Source organism: Mus caroli, unplaced genomic scaffold, assembly GCF_978045245.1.
Source record: "Mus caroli unplaced genomic scaffold, Mus_caroli_1 scaffold_11, whole genome shotgun sequence".
Lineage (NCBI taxonomy): Eukaryota > Metazoa > Chordata > Mammalia > Rodentia > Muridae > Mus > Mus caroli.
The window spans coordinates 35,402,430-35,426,511 of NW_028227266.1; the positions used below are offsets into that span (position 1 = coordinate 35,402,430).

General features: G+C 37.7%; 1 protein-coding gene and 1 pseudogene across 1 annotated transcript; one reads left to right on the top strand and one right to left on the bottom strand.

The window, feature by feature from the left end:
• Nucleotides 1-24,082, bottom strand: part of LOC110301523 (glyceraldehyde-3-phosphate dehydrogenase pseudogene) — a 318,538-nt pseudogene that overhangs the window by 211,510 nt on the left and 82,946 nt on the right.
• LOC110301810 (olfactory receptor 8B8-like) lies at nt 17,966-19,285 on the top strand. Its single transcript, XM_021172477.2, has 2 exons — nt 17,966-17,975; nt 18,339-19,285. The coding sequence occupies exons 1-2, from the start codon at nt 17,966-17,968 to the stop codon at nt 19,283-19,285; spliced, it is 957 nt and encodes a 318-aa protein (XP_021028136.2).

Genomic DNA, 24,082 nt, shown 5'->3' on the forward strand with positions numbered 1-24,082 from the left:
GTTAGTGTAAAATCTCTCCAGTTTCTTTTCCAGAGCACTTAGTGCTATGAATTCTCCTCTTAGTAATGCTTTCATTGTGTCCCATAAGTTTGAGTATGATATGTCAACATTTTCATTAAATTCCAGGAAGTTTTTAACTTATTTCTTTGTCTCTGCAAACTCAATAGAACTGTGACACTTAAAATTGGCCTTTCTACCAGGAGGTATTTTTATACATTACAATAATGAAATAAATTGACATATCACTTGTCTTTATGAATCCTTCTTCAAGAAACTCTTTCTCATGTTCTCATTTAGTTTTTGGATAAAGCTTTCTCTCTGGCTATTTGCTGAACTCTTTAGCTTTAGTTCATCCCTCTGATATTGGATTGAATTGAAGAGAGAGGATAAGAATTCAACATATGTCCATATATTGGACTCCATTGATTTTAAATAGTATCTAATCATCCCCTTATTGGTATATATTGATGAAATATTTTAAAGCAACTGAAGAGTCTGTGGGGTTTTTTGTGTTTGTTTTTTGTTTTTTAGATATTCTCAAAACATTGTATTATTACTTAAAAAATATACTGTCTTCAAAAGGTTTTCCTTCTGGTCCAACCATAATCATACCCCAGGGAATGTTACTGTTACTGTCTTTAAATGGTTACTATTACTGTCTTTAAAAAGTCCCAAAGTATGACCTCTTACACTTACTTGAAATCCTGCAAGATATTCTCCTAGGGCTGCAAAACATTATAGATAATCCATGCAGAAAAATTAATTTCAAGTAAATTGATTTGTTTCATTTGAAATATATGTACTCTTTAAAAAATTGTAAACCACAGTAGCTCTTAAATATCCCTTACTTGTTTTAATGTGTAAAACAAAATATTAAATTAACCAAATTGAGGTACCAATCATCTTTTCCTTTGTGGAACCAAACATGAAATCACAGAAGCCTATGAATTATTTGGGTTAACTGGTAGCCCCAGATATTTTATTCAATGTAAATAGACACAGAAAAGATGGCTGAATAGTTAGATACTGAAGCAGATAGACAATTAAGTAGATATGAAATATAGTTATGTCAGAGTCTTAATGTCTGGTAATTATCAAAGTTACCTGTACCCATGAACATCCATGTACACACTCTTTCCAGTAAAGGTAAGCCAATATCTCCATTTTTTGGAACCTACAAATATTTGTGAGATTTGCAATTTTATTATGTAAGAAAGGTCAGGTTTGGTGATTCTTTCAGTCTGATCATTCTCAGTGTGTATGTACCTATTCTATTAAAAAGGACAAAACATCCAGGAAAGAGGATAACATTTGAAATGTAAATAAAGAGAATATCCAATGAACAAAGGGCAAAATCTTAAAGATCTTTTGGTTGCATTGTCTTTTTCCTTAACTTAGAGAGAATGTGACATTAGAACAATGCTTTCCTTACTTTTTTTGGTTTGCTTATAATGAAGATACTCAGGTGTCTTCTGTATAAATTACAAAAGCACATTCACTTTAAAATTTTCAATAGATACTGCTTTCACTAGCATCTTATTCAGATGGACAGATATGCATAAATAAATCTAAAGTACAGCTGGATGAAGTCACAACAGGATTTTACCATTTCTAATATGTGTACTATTTTAAAATAATGTTAATGAAATCCTTGGCTGCTTTTCCCATTTTTTTCTTAGAATGTATTTTTTTTTGTCAAATTGTGGAAAATAGTTCTTCAAATGATATAGTAAATCAACACTAGAGTTGCATTTTATTATTGTTCATACTGTTTCTTATTTTGCACTAATAACAAGTTTTTGAAAGTATAATTTAAAAATCTGTCCTCTTCTGTACATCCTCCACTAGAAAGCATCATATCTCCTTTAATTGCTAATGCAACATATATGCAAGTCAACATCATGAATATCCCATGTAAATCATTTTTCACCTGCATGTAATGTATTATTTTTCTATCTGTCAGAATTTTCACAGATAGGTGCAATTAAGCCAGCATAAACTGCACTCTTATCATCTCCTTACTGTATGTGAAGGACACCGGTCAGTGAGGAATTTAAGATACTGAGTAAGAGTGATGATACTAAATAATGAGAAGATCTCCCGTGAGGTCATCATACCAAAGCAGAATATAGATTCAATGAAACCCTTTCCAAAATTTCAGTACAGTTATCCACAAAAATTGAAAACCTATGAGCTCCACAGTAGGATAGAAACCCTGCTGCAGTTCTGAGTTATTGAATATCATAGCTCCTATTATTAACACACATGGATAGATACAGTAGATTCAGACCAGAAAAACTTGCATTTTTTAAAATCTCTTAATCAACTTGTTGCTGATTCTTCTTGAGACTCACCTCTGCTAATCTTGAAGAAGAACTAGTTTTTTGATGTGTTAGAACTAAACTAATACAGCTAAAGAATATTCTTTTCCTTAATCTTTTAAAGACCTTGCAAACAGGATGTTCCAGGGATCACTACCACAGTAGCTCAAATTTGCAGTTTTGAATTTACCAGGAGTATACGAAGGAAAGTAATATACCAGACTGTGGCCTCCCTTCCCCCCAGCCTGGAACCTGCCTGCTCAAGGGTGGAGCTACCGGCTCATTCGTCCTGCCACGCCCACTGCTGGAACCTGCCCTTGCTGCCTGGAGGCACACACGTGTTCGTCCTGCTACTGGACCCTGAGTTACTTGGCGGGAAATTGGGTTCCCTCCCCCTTCCTTTATAAACTGAGTGTTTGGAAATATTAAATGGAGTCTTGATCCGAATGTTGTCTTGACTCCATTGTTTCTTCCGCCCCGACTAGATTCCTCTCTTTGCAGGGAACTGCCATTCTCAGTGAACCGTTCATGTTGTGGACCGCGGGCGGGCCGCAACAGTTGGCGCCAGAACTGGGACCTGAAGAATGGCAGAGAGATGCTAAGAGAAACGACTGCTGTGTGGAGCTCCACAAGAAAGGAAAGAATCTTCGTATCGGAGGAGCATCGGAGCAACGGACAGGTACACATGCTAGCGCTAGCCTAAAAAATTTCAGTTTTGAAAGTGTTGCTGGGGATGCGGTAGGATACGAACAAGTTTGAAGCAGTGCTGACCCAACACTGGTTCTGCTTGGGGTCAGCAGTTCGTAAATCGGAACTAGATACGGAGACAGGCGGTGTGCCGCAGTTTTTTAGAAAACTGCTTAGGTGGAAGAAAGAAGGGTTCAAAATCATGGATCAGGCGATTGTGTTTAGTTTTCAGGAGTTGCTTAAGGAAAAAGGAGTAAGGCTTGAAGTACAATTAGTAAGAAATTTTTTAGATAAGATAGATAGCTGTTGTCCATGGTTCAAAGAAGAAGAAACGATAGATTGTGGAACCTGGGAGAAAGTTGGTGAGGCCCTGAATATCGCTCAGACAGATAATTTTACCCTAGGTCTCTGGGCGCTTGTAAATGATGCTATAAAAGATGCAACTTCCCCAGGGCTAAATTGCCCTCAGGCGGAGCTTGTGGTATCTCAGGAGGAGTGCCTATCAGAGAAGGCCTCCTCAGGAAAAGATCTTCTTAACTCAAAAATTGATAATTGTGGAAACTCTGATGATGGACTGAATTTTAACAAAAATCACTCAGATAGAGGAATGGCCCATTACCCTAATGAGAATTGGTCCTCTTGCGAATCTCCCGCTTCACCCATAGTCACCACTTCGGGAGGTGCTACGCATAGGGACACACGGCTAATTGAGTTAGAATTTGAAATTAAGCTTCAGAGGCTGACTAATGAGCTTCGGGAACTAAAAAAGATCTCAGAATCGGAGAAGAGTAACTCTTCTGTAGTTCACCAGGTGCCGCTAGAAAGAGTTGTGAGTCAGACTCGTGGGAAAAGACAGAATTCGTCTAATACGCTGGCCTTTCCTGTGGTCGAGGCAGTTGATCAGCAAGATGCTAGGACCAGACATTACCAGATCTTGGATTTCAAGTTGTTAAAAGAGTTAAAGGCAGCTGTTGTGCAATATGGTCCTTCAGCCCCATTCACTCAAGCATTACTGGACACAGTGGCGGAGTCAAACTTAACCCCCTCAGATTGGAAGACTCTGTCCAAGGCTACCCTGTCAGGAGGAGATTTCTTGCTTTGGGATTCTGAATGGCGAGACGCCAGTAAGAAAACTGCTGCTTCTAATGCTCACGCTGGTAACCCAGACTGGGATAGCAACATGCTTTTAGGAGAGGGTCCATATGAGGGACAGACAAATCAGATTGATTTTCCCGTTGCAGTGTACGTGCAAGTTGCGACAGCCGCACGCCGTGCTTGGGGAAAGTTGCCAGTTAAAGGAGATACTAGTGGAAGTTTAGCTAGCATTCGGCAGGGTTCTGATGAACCATATCAGGACTTTGTGGACAGGCTGTTGATTTCCGCTAGTAGAATCCTTGGAAGTCCAGACACAGGTAGTCCCTTTGTTATGCAGCTGGCTTATGAGAATGCTAACGCAACTTGCCGAGCTGCAATTCAACCGCATAAGGGACAGACAGATTTGGCGGGATATGTTCGTCTTTGCGCAGACATCGGGCCTTCCTGCGAGTTCTCGCAGGGAACCCATGCGCAAGCAATGTTCTCGAGGAAACGAGAAAATAATGCATGCTTTAATTGTGGAAGTTTGGATCATTTTAGAAGTAATTGTCCTAAGAACAAGGGCGCCAAGGGTAGACAAACAGGCCGTACCCCAGGAATTTGTCCCAAGTGTGGGAAGGGCCGCCACTGGGCAAAAGATTGTAAGCATAAACCAAGGGTTTTGAGCCGCCCGGTGCCGGGAAACGAGGAAAGGGGTCAGCCCCAGGCCCCGAGTTACTCAAAGAGGACAGCTTATGGGGCCATAAATCTGCTGCCCAGCCAACAAGATCAGTTCTTGAACTTGTCAGGTCAAACCCAGGAAATGCAAGACTGGACCTCTGTTCCACTGTCCACGCAGTATTAACCCCAGAAATGGGAGTCCAAACTCTGCCTACCGGAGTCTTTGGACCACTGCCCACAGAAACCTGTGGCTTTCTCTTGGGACAAAGCAGTTCTATTGTAGAAGGCCTGCAGATTTTTCCAGGTGTTATAAATAATGGTTATGAGGGAGAACTTAAAATCATAGCCGCTTGCCCTCGTGGTGTTATAACTATACCTGCTAATCAAAAAATTGCTCAACTTACTTTGATCCCTTTACGCCAGTCACTGTATAGATTCTTTAAAAGTGAGGAAGGACAAAATAATTTTGACTCCTCGGGCGTAAATTGGGTGAAATCCATCACAAATCAGAGACCTAACCTTAAATTGACTCTTGATGGAAAAGGCTTTGAAGGATTAATAGATACCGGGGCCGACGTAACAATTATTAGAGGGCAGGACTGGCCCTCAAACTGGCCCTTGACTGCTTCCTTGACTCATCTTCAAGGAATTGGGTACGCCAGTAACCCAAAACGTAGTTCCAAATTGCTAACCTGGAGAGATGAGGAAGGGAAATCAGGAAAGATTCAGCCGTATGTTATGTCAAATTTGCCTGTGACCCTGTGGGGAAGAGATCTGTTGTCACAGATGGGTGTTGTTCTGTGCAGTTCTAAGGAGATGGTGACTGGACAGACATTCAGGCAGGGACTCCTGCCTGCTCGTGAACTAGTAAAAAAAGGACAGGGAATTAAGACCTTTAAGGATCTTAAACCCCACTCTAACATGAGAGGTTTAAAGTATTTTCAATAGCGACCACTATCTTGCCTGCATCCCACGCGGAAAAAATTCAATGGCGTAATGATATTCCGGTGTGGGTAGATCAGTGGTCTTTACCTAAAGAGAAAATAGAGGCCGCTTCTTTGCTAGTGCAGGAGCAGTTAGAAGCAGGACATTTGGTAGAGTCTCACTCTCCCTGGAATACACCCATTTTCATTATCAGAAAGAAATCTGGAAAATGGAGACTGTTACAAGATTTAAGAAAAGTTAATGAGACCATGGTACTTATGGGAACCTTACAACCGGGGCTCCCCTCCCCAGTGGCCATTCCTAAGGGATATTATAAGATTGTTATAGATTTGAAAGATTGTTTCTTTACCATCCCTTTGCATCCAAAGGATTGTGAGAGATTTGCTTTTAGTGTTCCTTCTGTAAATTTCAAGGAACCCATGAAAAGATATTAATGGACAGTCCTTCCGCAGGGGATGGCTAATAGTCCCACATTATGTCAAAGGTTTGTGGCGAAAGCAATTCAGCCTGTTAGACAACAATGGCCAAATATTTACATCGTTCATTTCACAGACGATGTCTTGATGGCGGGAAAGGACCCCCAAGAATTGCTTTTGTGTTATAAAGGTTTACAAAAAGCCCTAGCTGATAAGGGATTGCAAATTGCTTCTGAAAAGGTACAAACTCAGGATCCTTATAATTATTTGGGTTTTAGACTCACTGATCAAGCTGTTTTTCCCCAAAAGATCGTTATTCGTAGAGATAACTTAAAGACCTTAAATGATTTTCAAAAATTGTTGGGTGATATTAATTGGCTTCGCCCCTATTTAAAGCTTACTACAGGGGAGTTAAAACCTTTATTTGATATTCTTAAAGGGAGTTCTGATCCCACTTCCCCTAGATCACTAACCTCAGAAGGATTGCTGGCCTTACAACTAGTGGAAAAGTCTATTGAAGAGCAATTCGTTACCTATATAGATTACTCCCTGCCGCTGCACCTGTTAATTTTTAATACAACTCATGTGCCTACGGGACTGCTATGGCAAAAATTTCCTATAATGTGGATACATTCAAGGATTTCTCCCAAACGTAATATCTTGCCATATCACGAAGCAGTGGCTCAGATGGCTATCACTGGAAGAAGGCAGGCATTGACTTATTTCGGAAAAGAGCCAGATATCATTGTTCAGCCTTACAGCGTAAGTCAAGACACTTGGCTGAAACAGCATAGTACAGATTGGTTGCTTGCACAAATAGGGTTTAGTGGAATTATAGACAACCACTACCCTCAAGATAGGTTAATAAAATTTTTAAATGTACATGATATGATATTTCCTAAGATGACTTCTTTACAGCCTTTAAATAATGCTCTATTGATTTTTACTGATGGCTCCTCTAAAGGGCGAGCTGGATATCTTATTAATGATCAACAGGTTATCGTAGAGACTCCTGGTCTCTCGGCTCAGCTAGCCGAATTAACAGCAGTGCTAAAGGTCTTTCAGTCTGTACATGAGGCTTTTAATATTTTTACTGACAGTTTATATGTTGCTCAATCAGTACCCTTATTAGAAACCTGTGGCACGTTTAACTTCAATACGCCATCAGGATCCTTATTTTCAGAATTGCAAAACATCATTCTTGCCCCGAAAAATCCGTTTTATATTGGTCACATACGGTCTCACTCTGGTCTTCCTGGGCCTCTGGCCGAGGGTAATGATCGCATTGACAGGGCTCTAATAGGAGAAGCTTTAGTTTCAAATCCTGTGGCTCTGGCCCAACGTGATCATGAAAGGTTTCACCTCTCTAGCCACACCCTAAGGCTCCGCCATAAAATCACTAAGGAGCAAGCAAGAATGATTGTAAAACAATGTCCTAAATGTATTACATTATCCCCAGTGCCACATCTAGGAGTCAATCCTAGAGGCCTTATGCCTAATCATATTTGGCAAATGGATATAACCCATTATGCAGAATTTGGAAAACTAAAATATATACATGTTTGCATTGATACCTGTTCAGGATTTCTCTTTGCTTCCCTGCATACAGGGGAGGCTTCAAAAAATGTAATTGATCATTGCCTACAAGCCTTTAATACCATGGGGTTGCCTAAGCTTATTAAGACAGATAACGGGCCATCTTATTCTAGTAAAAACTTTATTACATTCTGTAAAGAATTCGGTATCAAACATAAAACTGGAATTCCTTACAACCCCATGGGACAAGGAATAGTTGAACGTGCTCATAGCACCTTAAAAAATTGGCTTTTTAAAACAAAAGAGGGGCATCTATATCCCCCAAGGTCACCAAAGGCTCACCTTGCCTTTACCTTATTTGTCCTAAACTTTTTGCAAACTGACATTAAAGGTCAGTCTGCAGCGGAACGCCACTGGCACCCAGTTACTTCTAATTCTTATGCATTGGTAAAATGGAAGGACGCCCTGACTAATAAATGGAAGGGTCCAGATCCAGTTCTAATCTGGGGAAGAGGCTCGGTTTGTGTTTTTTCACGAGATGAAGATGAAGCACGGTGGCTACCAGAGAGATTAATTCGTCAGGTAAACACAGATTCTGTCTCTCCTCGTAAGTATCATTCTAAAGACTAAAATTCCTCTTGAGCTGGGAGTGGAAGCTCTCAAAAAACACTGTTTCCTCTGAGCCAATTCCCCTACAAGAGGCCGGAGATTAACTTTAGCTTTACAATTTGCATCTAAATAAAGTACCTTGACTTCTCCAAACAGAAAATTTACATTACTACACTCTAATTGTTTAGTATTCTTCCTTCTCTCAAGCAGGTCAATCTACATTCTCCGGTTCCCCGCCCCTAAGAGCAAACAGGTGGTTCTGCTAATCTCCCTTCCAGGGACATCCCAGCATGTGGCTTTTCAGTCTAAGATAAGATTTAGATTTACCAGGAGAGCTAGGGAAGTAGAAATTTCATATATATTTACAAAGATTAGTTCTTATTTTGATAGATATAGGCTTAGTCCCTTAGCTGGCCTCTGGCTTTTCACCCTTGCTGTTACTGCAAGGTGTCCTTAGTTCCTCAGGCTACTGGGAATAACAGGGATGAAGAGGAAAGACTTTCAGCTCCTAGTTTAACCAAAATTAATGGTGTTAATACTGACATAATTCTTGTCTAGGCCTTGCTAAATCTGAGGTTGACAAGTCTCATATAGAGACCTCGCAATAACTCAGAATTGCGATACTGATTCATAATCATATGAATACGGTATGGGTACCGCTTGGCGCGGGAGATTACTGCGGAGGGAAGGTCCAGTTTGACCGTTTCTGAGTTCCCTGTGCGACACACCTGATTTGAAAGAGGTTGGTATCTGACTCCAGCTAAAAACCAAAAATACTTAAGGCTCTGCCTCCCCTCCCCAAAAGATACCAAGAGCCACAGATGTGAGTCGTTACAATGCTCACGGGAGGAATCAGGCCAATGTCCACCCAAGTCAAGGTTAAGGCCCACTCATCTACGGATGAGAAAATCATTTGATCACCTCTGTTAAGCATTGCCTATTTAAACTTAATTAATAGGGGGGAGAGAGATTGGAGACTTTGCTGTCGTAAGGGCAAGCCCTTCACTGCCTCCCACCCAAAAAATAAAAAAGCCAATTGGCCTTGTACTAGGAGCCAGCCAGTCTTAATCTCTTCTCACTGTTCCCCTGCCTGTCACCCAAAATTGTGGATAATTATCAGTTCAGTGTTATTCTAAAATTGTTTAGCTAAACTCAGCCAGGGTTCCAACGCCCTACTTAAAAGGCAAACAGGTAGCTACCTATTCAGCACTAATTAGCATTATAAAGTCAGAGCCTACAGCCTTAGCCAGATACAGTTTACCATTAGAATAGTTAGGGAATCCCACGGAAATAGGTTTTTTCTTTAGCCCTAGGAACTCAGGCAGAACTATTGAACATAGATAATTTTTCTGCCACAGGCCACCCCCTTTTTTATTTTTGTTTTGTTATCTAATGGGGGGAAATGTGGCCTCCCTTCCCCCCAGCCTGGAACCTGCCTGCTCAAGGGTGGAGCTACCGGCTCATTCGTCCTGCCACGCCCACTGCTGGAACCTGCCCTTGCTGCCTGGAGGCACACACGTGTTCGTCCTGCTACTGGACCCTGAGTTACTTGGCGGGAAATTGGGTTCCCTCCCCCTTCCTTTATAAACTGAGTGTCTGGAAATATTAAATGGAGTCTTGATCCGAATGTTGTCTTGACTCCATTGTTTCTTCCGCCCCGACTAGATTCCTCTCTTTGCAGGGAACTGCCATTCTCAGTGAACCGTTCATGTTGTGGACCGCGGGCGGGCCGCAACACCAGACCTCAGAGTCACCATGTTTTCCAGCACACTGCATTTGTTTGAGGCTTTTCAATTTTTCAGACTTCAATACATATCCAGAAATACATCTCTCTTAGGACTATCTTTAAGGTAATCAAGTAGAAAGAGAAGAAATAATTTAAAATAAATAAATTTAAAATTTTAAATTTAAATAATTTGATTTGTGCTTATGCCCCAATTCATGATAATGGATGTGAACTTCTCATTAGAGATTAAATAGTCCCCAGAGTAGACAAGAATGGAAACTCTAAAGTCATTCATAAATTTGTAGCTAGGCCTGTTGACACTAATATTGATTAATTAAAGTCCCAGTGTATTACTTTTATTGAGTAATATATTATTTAATAATTTTATAATAATTTAAATATCTTGAGTATTATTAAGTATTCAATAATAACTTCTGTTTATTACCTTGGCAAAAGTTTTTAACAATTTTTAATAATAAATATTACCTATACAATGTAGTAAGTTTTATATAACATTTCTATAGATAAATATCACACACTTTCTTCACACTCATATTTTTGGTTGTACTTTTTTACCTCCCTCCTCATTTTCCCCTTCTGCATATCTAGTAGTTCTCTTTTATGTACCCGCTTCCCACGTTCTACATCTGACCTGAAAGATCTGACACTTGTTCTTAAGAGAGTGGCTTATTTCACTTAATATTTAACTTAACCTTCTGTTCTGTACATTTTCTAGCAAAGGACATTTTGTTCTACTTTATAACTGAATAAAACCTTTGGAGTACACATAGATCAATTTTTGAGATACAAACTCATTCTGAAACTTAGGCCAGCCTCAAACTCATTATTTATTGCAAGGTAATTTTGAATTCACAGTCCTCCCACATCATTCTTCAAACTATTGAAGTGATAAACATATACCATCATGCCCAACTCACTCCATTTTCTTGGTACATATTGAGATATAGACTGATTAGATAAAAAGGCTTCAGGAATGATGCCTCAATATAAATCTATATTGAGACCCTGACTTGGACATTGGAGAGCACAGATTCAGCAGAGATATTTCTGGCTTATTTGAAAATTCAAGTTTTTCCATCATTAGAGGTCTTCTTATATTTGTTTATATTATAACTGCACTAATTTGAATTTCCATCAAGAAAGTAACAGTGTTCCTTTTGTCACATGTACTTACCAATGGTACAATGTTATATGTTTCTTTTTTGAGGATAATAGCTTTGGTTACAGGAAGATGGAATTTTGGTATAGTTTTGATATATATTACCTCATGTCTAAAAATATGATTTTTTTCATAATTTTATTGAATATTTGTGCCTCATCTTTTGACTTGAAGTTCATATCATTTGCCTATTTACTAACTTTTTTTCAGTTGGTTAATGTTATTTATATATTTTATTATTTTTATTAATTGGTTATTTAATTTATTTACATTTCAAATGTTATCCCCCTTCCTGGTCTCTCCTCTAAAAAACACTCATCCCATTCTCTCTCCCCTTTGTCTTTAAGAGAAAGCTCCTCCAACACCCACCATCCTCCCTTTCCTGCCTCACCCCTCTAGCATTCCCGTACACTGGGGCATCAACCATCCACTGGAACAAGGGCCTCTCCTCCCATTGAAGATAGATAAGGCAGTCCTCTGCTACTCACAGACTCATTCATGTATATTCTTTGGTTCATGGTTTAGTCCCTGGGAGCTCTTGGGAGTTGGGGTGGGGTTGAGTTAGTTGATATTGTTGTTCTTCCTTTGGGGTTACAATTCTCCTCAGTTCTTTAGTCCTTCAGCTAACTGTTCCATTGGAGTCCCCTGGCTCAGTCCAATGTTTGGCTGTTAGTATCTGTATCTGTCTTAGTCAGATGCTGGCGGAATTTCTCAGAGGATAGCCATACTAGTCTCCTGTCCTGGAGCACTTCTTGGCATCAGCAATAGTGTCTGGTTTGGTGTCTGCACATGGGGTGGATGCCGAGGTGGAATAATCTCTGTACGGCCTTTCCTTCAGTCTCTGCTCCATTTTTGTCCCTGCACTTCCTTTAGACAGAAACAATTATGGATTAAAGCTTTTAAGATGGGTTAGTGAATCCATCCCTCAACTGGGGCCCATGCCTATCTATTGGAGGTGTTCTTTTCAGGTTCTATCTCCCATTTGTTGGGTATTTTGGCTAATGTTACCCACTTTGGTTCCTGGGAAGTTCTTCCTTCCCTGGCATCTGGGACTTTCTAGTGGTTTCCCCCACTTTCTAACCCCACTGCTACTTTATTCATTCTACTGGCCCTCTGGAATTCTCTCCTGTCCTTTCCCATACCTGGTCTTGAACTCCTTTTTCTATATCCACCTATGTCCCTCCTTCCCTCTGTCTCTGCTGATTATTTTGTTCCCCATTTTAAGTAAGATTGAAGCACCCACACTTTGGTCTTCCTTTTTGTTAAGCTTTACGGGGTCTGTGAGTTGTATCATGGGTATTCTGAGGTTGGGGGTAATATCCACTTATCAGTGAGTACATATCATGTGTGTTCTTTTGGGTGTGGGTTACCTCACTCAGGGAGATAATTTTTTTTTGTCCCATCAATTTGCCTTCAAAATTCATGAACTCATTGTTTTAGTAGCTGAGTAGTCCTCCATTGTGTAAATGTACTACATTTTCTGTAGCCATTCTGTTGAGGGACATCTGGGATGTTTCCAACTTCTGGCTGCTATGAACATAGTGGAACATATGTCCTTGTTATAAGTTGGAGCATCTTTTGGGTATATGCCCAGTAGTGGTATAGCTGTGTCTTCAGTATAACTATTTCCAGTTTTCTGAAGATCCACCTGATTGTTTCCCAAAGTCATTGTGACAACTTCCAATCCTACCAGCAATGGTGGAGTATTATTCTTTCTCTACATTCTATCCAGCATCTGCTGTAGCCTGAATTTTTTATCTTGGCCATCTGAGAGGTATGAGGTGGAATCTCAGAGTGGTTTTGATTTGCATTTCCATGATGAGTAAGGATGTTGAACATTTCTTTAGGTGCTTCTCCACCATTGGATATTCCTCAGTTTAGAATCCTTTGTTTAGCTCTGAACCCCATTTTTAAATAGGGTTGTTTAATTCTCTGGTGTCTAACTTTTTGAATTCTTTGTATATTTTGGATATTAGCCCTCTTTCAGATGTTAAAGAGCTTTCCTCAAATGTAGGCAGCCATTTTATACTATTGACAGTTTCCTTTGCCTTACAGAAGCTTTTCAATATTATGAGGTCCCACTTATCCATTGTTGATCTTAGAGCCTGAGCCATTGTTGTACTATTCAGGAAAATTTCCCCTGTGCCAATGTGTTCAAGGCTCTTTCTCCCCTTTTCTTATATTAGATTCCATGTATGCTTTTTTTATCTTGAGGTCCTTGGTCCACTTGGACTTGAGGAAATAAAAATGCATAGATTTTCATTCTTCTACACTTGTTCACCAGTAGATCCTGCACCATTTTTATAAATGTTCTCCACCCACCCCCACTGGATGATTTTGGCTTCTTTGTCAAAGGTCAATTGACCATAGCTGTGTGGGTTTATTTTAGAGTCTTAAATTCTATTCCATTGATCTACCTGTCTGTCTCTGTAGGAATACCATGCATTTGTTTTCTATTTTTCTTTTTCCAATCACTATTGTTCTTTAGGAGAGCTTGAAGTAAGGGATGGTGATTCATCCAGAAATTCTTTTATTGTTGAGAATTGTTTTTGCTATCTAAGGTTTTTTGTTATTCCAGATGAAGTTGAGAATTGCTCTTTCTATCTCTGTGAAGAATTGAGTTGGAATTTTGATGGGAATTGCATTGAATCCATAGATTGCATTTGGTTAGATGGCCATTTTTTTTTTACTATGTTAATCCTGCCAATCCATTAGCATGGGAGGTCTCTCCATCTTCTGAGTTCTTCTTAAATTTCTTTCTTCAGAGACTTAAAGTTCTTCTTATAGTGATCTTTCTCTTGCTTGGTTAGAGTCACACCAAGATGTTTTATATTATTTGTGACTAGTGTGAAGGGTGTTGTTTCCCTAATTTCTTTCTCAGCCCATTTATCCTTTGTGTAAAGGAAAGCTACTAAATTGAGTTAATTTTATATCCAGTAATTTTGCTGAAGTTGTTTATCAGTTGTAAGAATTCCCTGGTAGAATTTTTGGGGTCACTTAAGTACACTATCATATCATCACAAATAGTGATGTCTTGACTTCTTTCTTTCCAATTTATATTTCTGTCCAAATTTTGTCCAATTTTTTTCTTTGACTTCCTTTTGTTGTCTAATTTCTCTAGCTAGAACAACAAGTACTATATTGAATAAATAGTGAGAGAGTGGGCAGCTTGTCTTGTTCTTGATTATAGTGAGATTGCTTAAAGTTTCTCTCCACTTAATTTGATGTTGGATATGGTTTTACTGTATAGTGCTTTTAAAATGCTTAGCTATGAGCCTTGGATTCCTGATATTTTTAAGACTTTTAACATGAAGTAGTGTTGTATTTTGTTAAAGGCCTTTGAGTTTGTTTGTATAATGGATTACTTTGATGGATTGCCTCATACTGAACCGGTTATCCCTGCATTCCTGAGTTGAAGCCTACTTGATCATGGTAAATGATCATTTGTTGTGTTCTTTGATTCAGTGTGTGAGAATTTCATTGAATATTTTTTGCATCAGTGTTCTTAAGGGAAATGATTCTAAAGTTCTCTTTCTTTGTTGTTTGTGTTTGTGTGTGTGTGTGTGTGTGTGTGTGTGTGTGTGTGTGTGTGTTTGTGTGTGGTTTAGGTATCAGCACAATTGCGGCTTCAAAAATGAATTAGGTAGCATTCCTTCTGTTTCTATTTTATGGAGTAGTTTGAGAAGTATTGGTATTACGTCTTCTTCAAAGGTCTGATAGATTTCTGCACTAAAATAATTTGGCACTGAGGGGTTTTTTTGTTTGGGGTGATTTTAATGACTACTTCTATTTCCTTAGGGTCTATGGGACTGTTTAGATTCTTTGTCAGATCCTGATTTAACAGTCTAAGGACGCATATGGGGTTTTACCTTGTGGAAGAAAATATAGAGAATCCATGTACATTTGACTTGCTTTCCTGCTCTTCTATTTGGAGAGTGCCTACATTAGCAGAAATAAAATATATGAAAATTCAGAGCACTGGTGATATCAAAGGCTACTGGAGAATAATAGAGCAGAAAGGATTGAGTAGGACAGAAGATAGGAGGGTAGAATCAAGAATGGACTTTGAAGAAGTATAACTAACATTAAGGCCATTTGAAAAATTACGTGTTAGCATAATACTGTACAAACTTTCCAAAATATACTCATGTATAAAAGGGGGTTAAGTGAAGTTTTCCTATAATTGTGAGACAGTGTTTCTCCTAGATACACCACACTACCTAATAAAAACAAATGTCAGGGCTTTTGGACTACATATTTTTGGGTTGTTTGCCAGTTGTGTTCTGTTCCATAGTTTCCTTTCCCCAATATTTCAGACTATTTTCATTGTTCTTGATTATGTCCATAACTTGATAGTGAAATATTATTGGTGAAGATACCATATACTCAAGTAATAATGTAGAGAAATAAATCTTGTATCTGTTATTGTTAAATTCTTAGTGCTTAATGTCTAGACAAGTCATCACAGTTAATAATCAAATTTACATAGCTGGGAATTCTGAAAGCTACAATAATGGCTGAACTAGCAGGATATACCCTCTTATGCCATACTAATACTGCCGCAGACCCTCTGGGTCCCATGCCTGCGTAAAACGGTTCTCTAGAGTAGGTGGGCAAAGCTTAGGACGGGAGTGACAGACAGACAGACATATAAGAGAGGTGCTGAATCTGAATGTAATTTTCTGGTCGAGCTTAGACTAATTATATTACAGCGAATATCATAAATTGTAAAACATAACAGATACGGTACATTGAAGTTTTCCCGGTGCAAGAGGAGTGACTACAAAAAGAATTTGCAGGAACCAGATAAATGTTTAGGTTAGGGATAAGTATCCCTCCAGATGCAAGAGGAGTGACTTCAAAAGGACTGTTTACTTAGAGATTAACTGCCTGCTTCAGATTCACACTTTAGCGTTAATTGGGCTAGGGGGTATAAACTCTTGCCTGGCTTCAGGAATAAAGTAGTGTCATGAACCTTGGAATTCTTAGGCCTTGTTAATTCTTATCTATGTCTGGAGAATTCCCATTATTCAGTATAGTATATTAATTTGCTCTTGGCATGGAATGTAGTCTGTAATAAGAATTTTTATCTCAGTGAGAATATCAGACTCTTTCTGTAGACAACTGAATTTATGGCTAGTGCTTAATTGTTTTATGGTAGAGCTAAATTAGTTACTGAATAGGTTAAACTTCTTGCTGCTATCTGGAATCTAAGAACACTGGAAAAAGGCTTTAGCTATGTTAGAATACAATCTTAAAAGGCATTACATTAAGGTAATACTAAATAGAGTGCACGTGAATCTATACACTAGGCTAATGCGGGGAGTGGAGAATGGATATTATGGTTTATAAGGATTATGGGAGAAAAATGCCAGACCCTAGGAAGAAAGTTTTTTTGAAACCCATTGCTTCATCGGTCAGCTTCCCAGCTTTCGCTATGTCAAATTGACTCAACTAAAGTACGTGGCATAGTACAAGTGTTTTTGGAGTAAACAACCACTCTTTGTATTTCAGGCTTGCTTCATAGGCAGAAATTAATATAGTTCTTGTAGGCAATCACCTGAGACTAGATAGGTAACAGGCCCTGGAGAAGTACTTAAGACTGTTTTTCAGCTATGGATATAGTATTAAGCTGACTAAACTCTTAATAAATTTTCATTATACATTATACCTGTAGAATAGTACATCTCTCTTCTTCATCAGAGATGCTTCCTTTGTCAGGAGATAGTGATTAACACAAACATCCATGACCAAATGAGGAAGTGATTAAGAATCTGGGAGTGTTCAGTCCCAAATAGTTTCTCCATCCATTCACCCAAGTTACAGGGATTATAAGGAAAATATGAATGGACAGATTGTAAGAGACCGAGATGATAAATAAATACACTAAAACAATATTTTCGGAACTCAACAGGTTCATTGATCAAGTGAACCCATAGTTGTCCCCATAGTATATATAAGACCCGTGGAAAGTCAAGTAAATCACAGGCATTGAAAAACAATATGTGCATAAAGTTCTACTTCTAGCTGAGAGACTGTTAACAATTGATAATTACTGGGAGAAACAGAGTTGATTTAAAAAAATTTGGATGGCCCCTGAGAGGGCACTTAAATTCTCATAGGTATCACTATACTTATATATGCAGTGGCAGTTCTGAATGCAATCAGTGGGTTACAAAAAATGAGAAAAAAAAAGAAAAGATGAAGGAATAATGGAAAGAGGATGGGAAAGTAATTGTAGGATAAGCAATTGGGTAAATGAATCAAAACACATCGCATATATCTACAAAATTCAAAAACAAAATTATAAACTCTAATATGGTAATGACATCACCATTGAACTCATCTGTAATATCCATAGTAATAAAGTCTGATCTCTGGGGGCAGGTGAAGAACTGGGAAACAGAATCCTTCCAATTTTTAATCAGGTCCCTAAGAATACAAACACACAAAATTCTCTTGGGTCCCAATCAGCAGACAATTGAGATTATTAGTAGATGCTATTTACCAACCTATGGACTAGAAAAGACATTCTTGGAAAAGCCTCCACAAAAATGATAATGTAGAATCATGCCTTTTCTGAACCTGGAGGAATGAGAAGTCTGACTTTACCAATCCAAAAGTAATTTTCCTCATCACCAGAAAGTAAAATGTAGTAACAACAGAAAGAAATGTTTTCTGTTTCTTGTTTTTTTGCCAAGCTATACACGTTTAGAGTTCTCTAATGACATGAGTACTTGTCAGCATAAGAGTAGGAAAAAAAGGTAGTAAATTCACTTTTGACGTCCTCATGTACAAAGGTAAGTATTCAAGGCACACTTGCTTGTTTGTTTGTTTCCCCCTTTAAGAAAATCTGAGTGAGCCTTTGAATTGTTGATGTGCCTTTTCCCTTCTTTTGAGATTATCACTTGGGAGGTGAATGTCATGATTAGAAGAACAAAGAAGCTACAGAAGCAAGAATTATCGTTGGTTCCCCGAATAATACTCCAATGTCTTTATGTTTTGTTTTATACAATAAGCCTCTTAGATATTGAAAACCAGTGCCAACAAGCATGGGATTACTTTTACTCTTTCATGATGGTTCTTTGTGTAATTTTAAGGATGTTGGTGGGAGAGGGCTGGGATTTTATTCTAATGTTACTATTTTTACTTTTCTCACTTAGACATGACAATGGGAAGAATGGCCTTCAGCAATGACTCTTCTGTGAAGGAGTTTATCCTGCTGGGCTTAACACAGCAGCCAGAGCTCCAGATGCCTCTCTTCTTCCTCTTCTTGGGAATCTATGTGGTCTCCATGGTTGGGAACCTGGGATTGATTGTTCTGATTGTTTTGAATCCTCATCTGCACACCCCCATGTACTATTTTCTCTTCAACCTTTCCTTTATTGATCTCTGCTACTCTTCTGTCATAACACCCAAAATGCTGGTGGGTTTTGTGAAGCAAAACATCATCTCTCATGCAGAGTGTATGACTCAGCTCTTTTTCTTCTGCTTCTTTGTTATTGATGAATGCTATATTTTGACAGCAATGGCCTATGACAGATATGCTGCCATCTGTAAGCCCCTGCTTTACCAGGTTACCATGTCTCATCAGGTCTGCCACTTGATGATGGTGGGAGTGTATGTGATGGGGCTTGTGGGTGCCATGGCACATACTGGTAGCATGCTAAGTCTGACCTTCTGTGATGGCAACATCATCAATCACTACATGTGTGACATACCTCCTCTCCAGAAGCTCTCCTGCACAAGCACCTCCATCAATGAGCTGGTAGTTTTCATTGTTGTGGGTGTCAATGTAATAATACCCAGTCTGACTGTTTTTATTTCTTACACTTTGATCCTGTCTAACATCCTCAGCATTCAGTCTGCAGAGGGTAGGTCGAAAGCCTTCAGTACATGTGGCTCCCATGTCATTGCTGTTTCTCTTTTCTTTGGAGCTTCAGCATTCATGTACCTTAAACCTTCTAGTGCATCAGTGGATGATGATAAAATATCTACCATATTTTATACCATTGTGGGCCCAATGTTGAATCCTTTCATCTACAGTTTAAGGAATAAGGATGTCCACATTGCACTGAGAAAAACTTTGAAGAAAAGTATGTTTATCTAAGAAGAATTTGTAATTGATATGAATGGAAAACCTTATGGTATGTCAGATTTACAATTTTGGAGATGACTGAATGAATAACTCACTGTCAGAGCAATGTTCAGAAGCATAAGGCCCTGAATCTGAACCACAGTATTGAAAAGCTTCAATGGCAAAAATGAGTAAAAGAATTCCAAATCCAAATAATCCAAATAATGGTTGAAATATTATGGAATCAAAATTATTTATTATTGTTTAAAAATCAGTAAATTATGGTAAAAATTTCATCAATTCCTCAGAATTGACTGTAGTAATCCTATTTCTTCACAAGGCTAAACTTAGAATCATTTCTTTGGTCTATGATTGGTGACCCATTTGAGGTAAATTATGTTTGCCTGTGTCTTCTTAAGAAAAGTCACACAAGTGATATTGTTTTATTGAGATATGTAATTTGCAATTTAAGGTCTGTAATTATTTAAACATGTCCCAGATCTGCCTGAAAAGGAAAAAAAATGCAAATAATGTACATTCTTGGGAAATGTTGACAAAAACAATTAGAATGCTATGAGAGTTTCACTGAAAATATGTAGGTTTCCATGTTCAATTTTGTTTTGTAGCTCAATCATTAATAGTTACTCAATATATTGTACATGCTCATGTAGTTCCTCACTAAGTTCTGTGGGCAAGGTCTAGATTTATTAATATTTGAACTTTTCCTAGTCCCTCTCATTTCATATACATTTGTTCAATTCACTTCTTTCTCCTTTATTCTGGTGATAATTTTTAGATGATTTTTCAACCCTAATAGTGATGGAAGTTATTTGTACCCATTGCTACTTAAATGCATTGAGACTGTCAGTAATTTTGTTAGTGAAATAGTAAGTATTGATATTTTCTCTGTAGGAATTTTAGGACTGAGAGTTAAAATGTAGCTTCTGAGTACCAACAGTTATTAATGACAGTCTTGACATCATCCTCATCTTATTATTTTAGTCAAAATTATGTCAGTTAAAATAATGTCAGGTACAAAGTAAAAAAAAGAGAGAGAGAGAGAGAGAGAGAGAGAGAGAGAGAGAGAGAGACATTCAGAGATAAAGAGAGTGAAGGATGATTGATCCACTATCCTTTAAGTGAAGAGAGAATAGGTTATTCTGTAATTTTCTAAAATTTTATGTTATCTGTTTTTAGTATTGAAAATTTAACAAACACATTTTTTTTGCAGTCATCTACCAGTATAGTACACTGTAGTCTTAGAAATCACAAGAATTTAAGTAGAAAACACTCAATGATATTATACTCAGAAATGATAAAATCATGATACTTTTAAAGATTTGCCTTTTAACATACATTTTTTGCTGTGTATGTGTGTGTATGTTGTGTGTTGTTTATTCACATTTAGAATCTCTTTAATGCTAAAATTCTTTCATTAAGCTACATTATAAGCACAATGGTAGTATGTTTGATTAGAGTAATCTAGAAATATTATGTTGCAGTGCCATAAAGATACTGATTTCAGTAATCTTAGACAAAAATAATCTGATTTGTTCAGTCAATAACCCTCTGGGAATATTTGTAGATTTCATTTTGAAAGGGTCATTTGTTTCTCCAAAAGATGAAGAATGGAGGGAAATGCCCTATTTACTCTAGACTTTTCTCTATAGTCTAAGATAAGTTTGGTAAAGAGGAGTTGATGAATCTGTTGTGAACAATAGGTTAGGTCATTCAGGATATGGGGAACCTATATTAGGTTTTTTTCCTTTATGGACTTTAGGATGGGCATGTGAATATAAGGACATTCCATGTATTCATTGCAAAGAATTTGACTACCCAAGTTTACTAGTTATTGTTAAAGGTATCTTGTGTTTTCTTCAAATAAATTATATTACCACCATTTATTAGCACTTGGTATTTTCCCTTTTATGATTTTCTTTTCATTATGTCATAAAGTTTCTATGGAGTTTATTTAAAAGCAAATATAAACTGAGGGTCTCTCTTATTTTAGGCAATAAAATATCTATATTTTGGTTCAACATTAAAAATATAGTTTAGAAAAAGGCTGAAGACACTTGTGATCTGAGAAGGCTACAGAACTGTAAAGTGTTAAAAAAAATAATGTTTGTGTCTGTGAATTTTTATGGAAAGAATGATACAAAATGCCCTGGAAGAATGTAACTGTACTGAGAATAACTGTCCTATGCTTTTGTGCTGGCCATTAGGAGGGGCTCTTTCTGAGGAGGTAAGCAGGTGACCTGATACAGCGTTGCCTCCAGAACATCTAGGCAGATCAACAAGCCTAGTAGAATTTTAGAGGTTACATCTTAAAGAGAAAGAGGAATGGTTTTGGGAAATAGATTAATGGTATGGGAGAAGGCTAAGTCAGAGGAAGTGCATATGAATGTAAGGAGTAATTAATATGGAGTTGAACTGAGGCATTGCAAGAGAAAGTAATGGATGCAAGCAAGCACAATAAAACCTTGGTGATATCAAACAAACAACAGAAAGCCTTTCATTATTTCTCTTATTCTGGAGCTCAATCTATGCTCTTTTATAACTAATCTAGGTCCCATGGAAAATTTGTAGTACAATTCATAAAACAACATGTCTTCAAGAAAAAGTTTTCATGTCCAGTCGACAGGATGATGCTTCTTGTCTTACTATCTAATGATAAACATAGGAGAAAGTGGATCAATGATTGCTCAACGTCAGCTGAAACAGCAATAGGTGTTAGTTGGGAATCCCTGGATCCCATTTCTTCATGTCCTCATTGAGTTGTGTCAGATTAAAACAATAGTGTAACAGGTCTGGGTTTGAGTCTAGATTCTGTAGGTTTGGACTCTCGTTCTCAGTTAGATTCTGGACAGCTAATAATAAAACTGTGTGGTACATATTAAATAAATGACACATTTAAAACACTATATACTGTCATATTACAGATAAATAAACGTGTTCTCTGTTCATATAACTTCTCTTGCTCAACATTTCTTTGACACTCTATAACCTTTCACTGCTTATTTATGTCTTTCTTTGCCTTGAGAAAGATTCCGGTGTGCAGCCCAGAGGGTAGGGGTGGGGTGAGCTATGATGATCCTCTTGACTTTATCTTTTGAGTACTGAGAATGTATGCATGCACCACTACTCCATGTTTTATAACTTTTGACTGTAAACCTGTAAACTTCAGGTTGATGATGATCTGCTAGTAGTTGCAACATAGCTGCAAGTAGTAGTGTCTGTGTAAGCACATGATTATAGGTATTGGTATTAGAGTTACTGCAATGGTTTTAGGGGAGAATCTGTGTTAATGCATACTTGGAATTAACTGAAGGATATTTAATATATATATTCCTATAAGATCCATATATAGTTAAAAGTTGTAACATCAATTTGAAATATAATATAGATTGCAAACATAATTTGTCACATATAAAACATATAAATTAGCATATGGAGAAAAAACAATATTAAAAATAGTTAAGGAAATATACCTTTTTTGTACTATTGGGATTGAATGTAGCCTATTCTCATGCTAGACAAGCACCAGGCCTCATGAGTTCATTTTGAACAGATTTTATTGAAGAAATAGTACAATTCTTATATATTTATTTATTTGCTGATTCAATGAAAATCAATAATACCTAAGAAATCAAGGTGACCAGAAGTCATACAAACTAGGTCACTATGTCTGAGACTCAAGCACAGGCTAGTGTATATATTTAAGGACTTATTTCTGAGGACTTAATAAATTGTTGAGCCATCTACAAAATAGGATTGTATATGTACATATAACTTGATCCTTTTAATAACATTCTAAGCAGTATGTGATTTCATGTATTAGGTTGACAGCTTCTTTTTGTCTCTTTATGTTATGTAACACAGCATAGAGTCTTACTAATCATGATCTTTCTGTTCAGTGTATTTCACACTATCTTCACTTTCTTTCAGAATAGTGGTTATCATGCAGGTATGTTCCTGCAGGAGTTTTTGTAGGTTTCCTGTTCCCCAGGACAGTGGAATAACAGTCACAGTACTAGACTCTTAAGGATGCTAATCATTTAAGACTCATATAAGTAAATTTGTGATGTTAAAATGGGCCCTAAGCCAACCTTACTAGTGTCCTTATAATAAAGGGAGGACAAATATAGATCCAGAATGAACATACACATACAAAGTACCAGGTGAGAACACAGCAAAAACACAGACATCTGTAAACCAAATAAGGAAGTCCTAGAAGTAACAGAACCCACAATTGATGATGGACTTTTAGCCTTCAGAGCTACAAGCAAACCATCTTCACTTGTTCAAGTCATATAGTAAGCTTCAGTATTTAATGAATTTTTATGTTAGAATTAAGCAAGTGATACAGTGGTTAAAGATACAATTTTCAAGCTTTATGTGCTACCTGTCTGTACTATGAATTGCTTCTTCATTGCATTATATAAAGTCATTTTTCTTTTTAGTTTTGTATTTGATTTATTTCTTTTTTTTTTTACTTGGGTATTTTCTCCATTAACGTTTCAAATGCTATCCCAAAAGTCCTCCCATACCCCGCTCCACTCTCCTACCCACCCACTCCCACTTCTTGGCCCTGGCGTTTCCCTGTACTGAGGCATATAAGGTTTCAAGGTATGCTGACTATAATCACTTTCTGGACTCTGGGAAGGTCTTGAACTCAGTATCTACACTTGCTAGTATTATAGAGATTTATCATCAGGCTCAGCTACTTTATGTTCTTAAGAGCCTATACTGAGAAAACAAAAGCAAAAAGAAACAAACAAATGAATAAATGAATAATAATACTGCCAGTTGTGGTGACATGTACTGTAA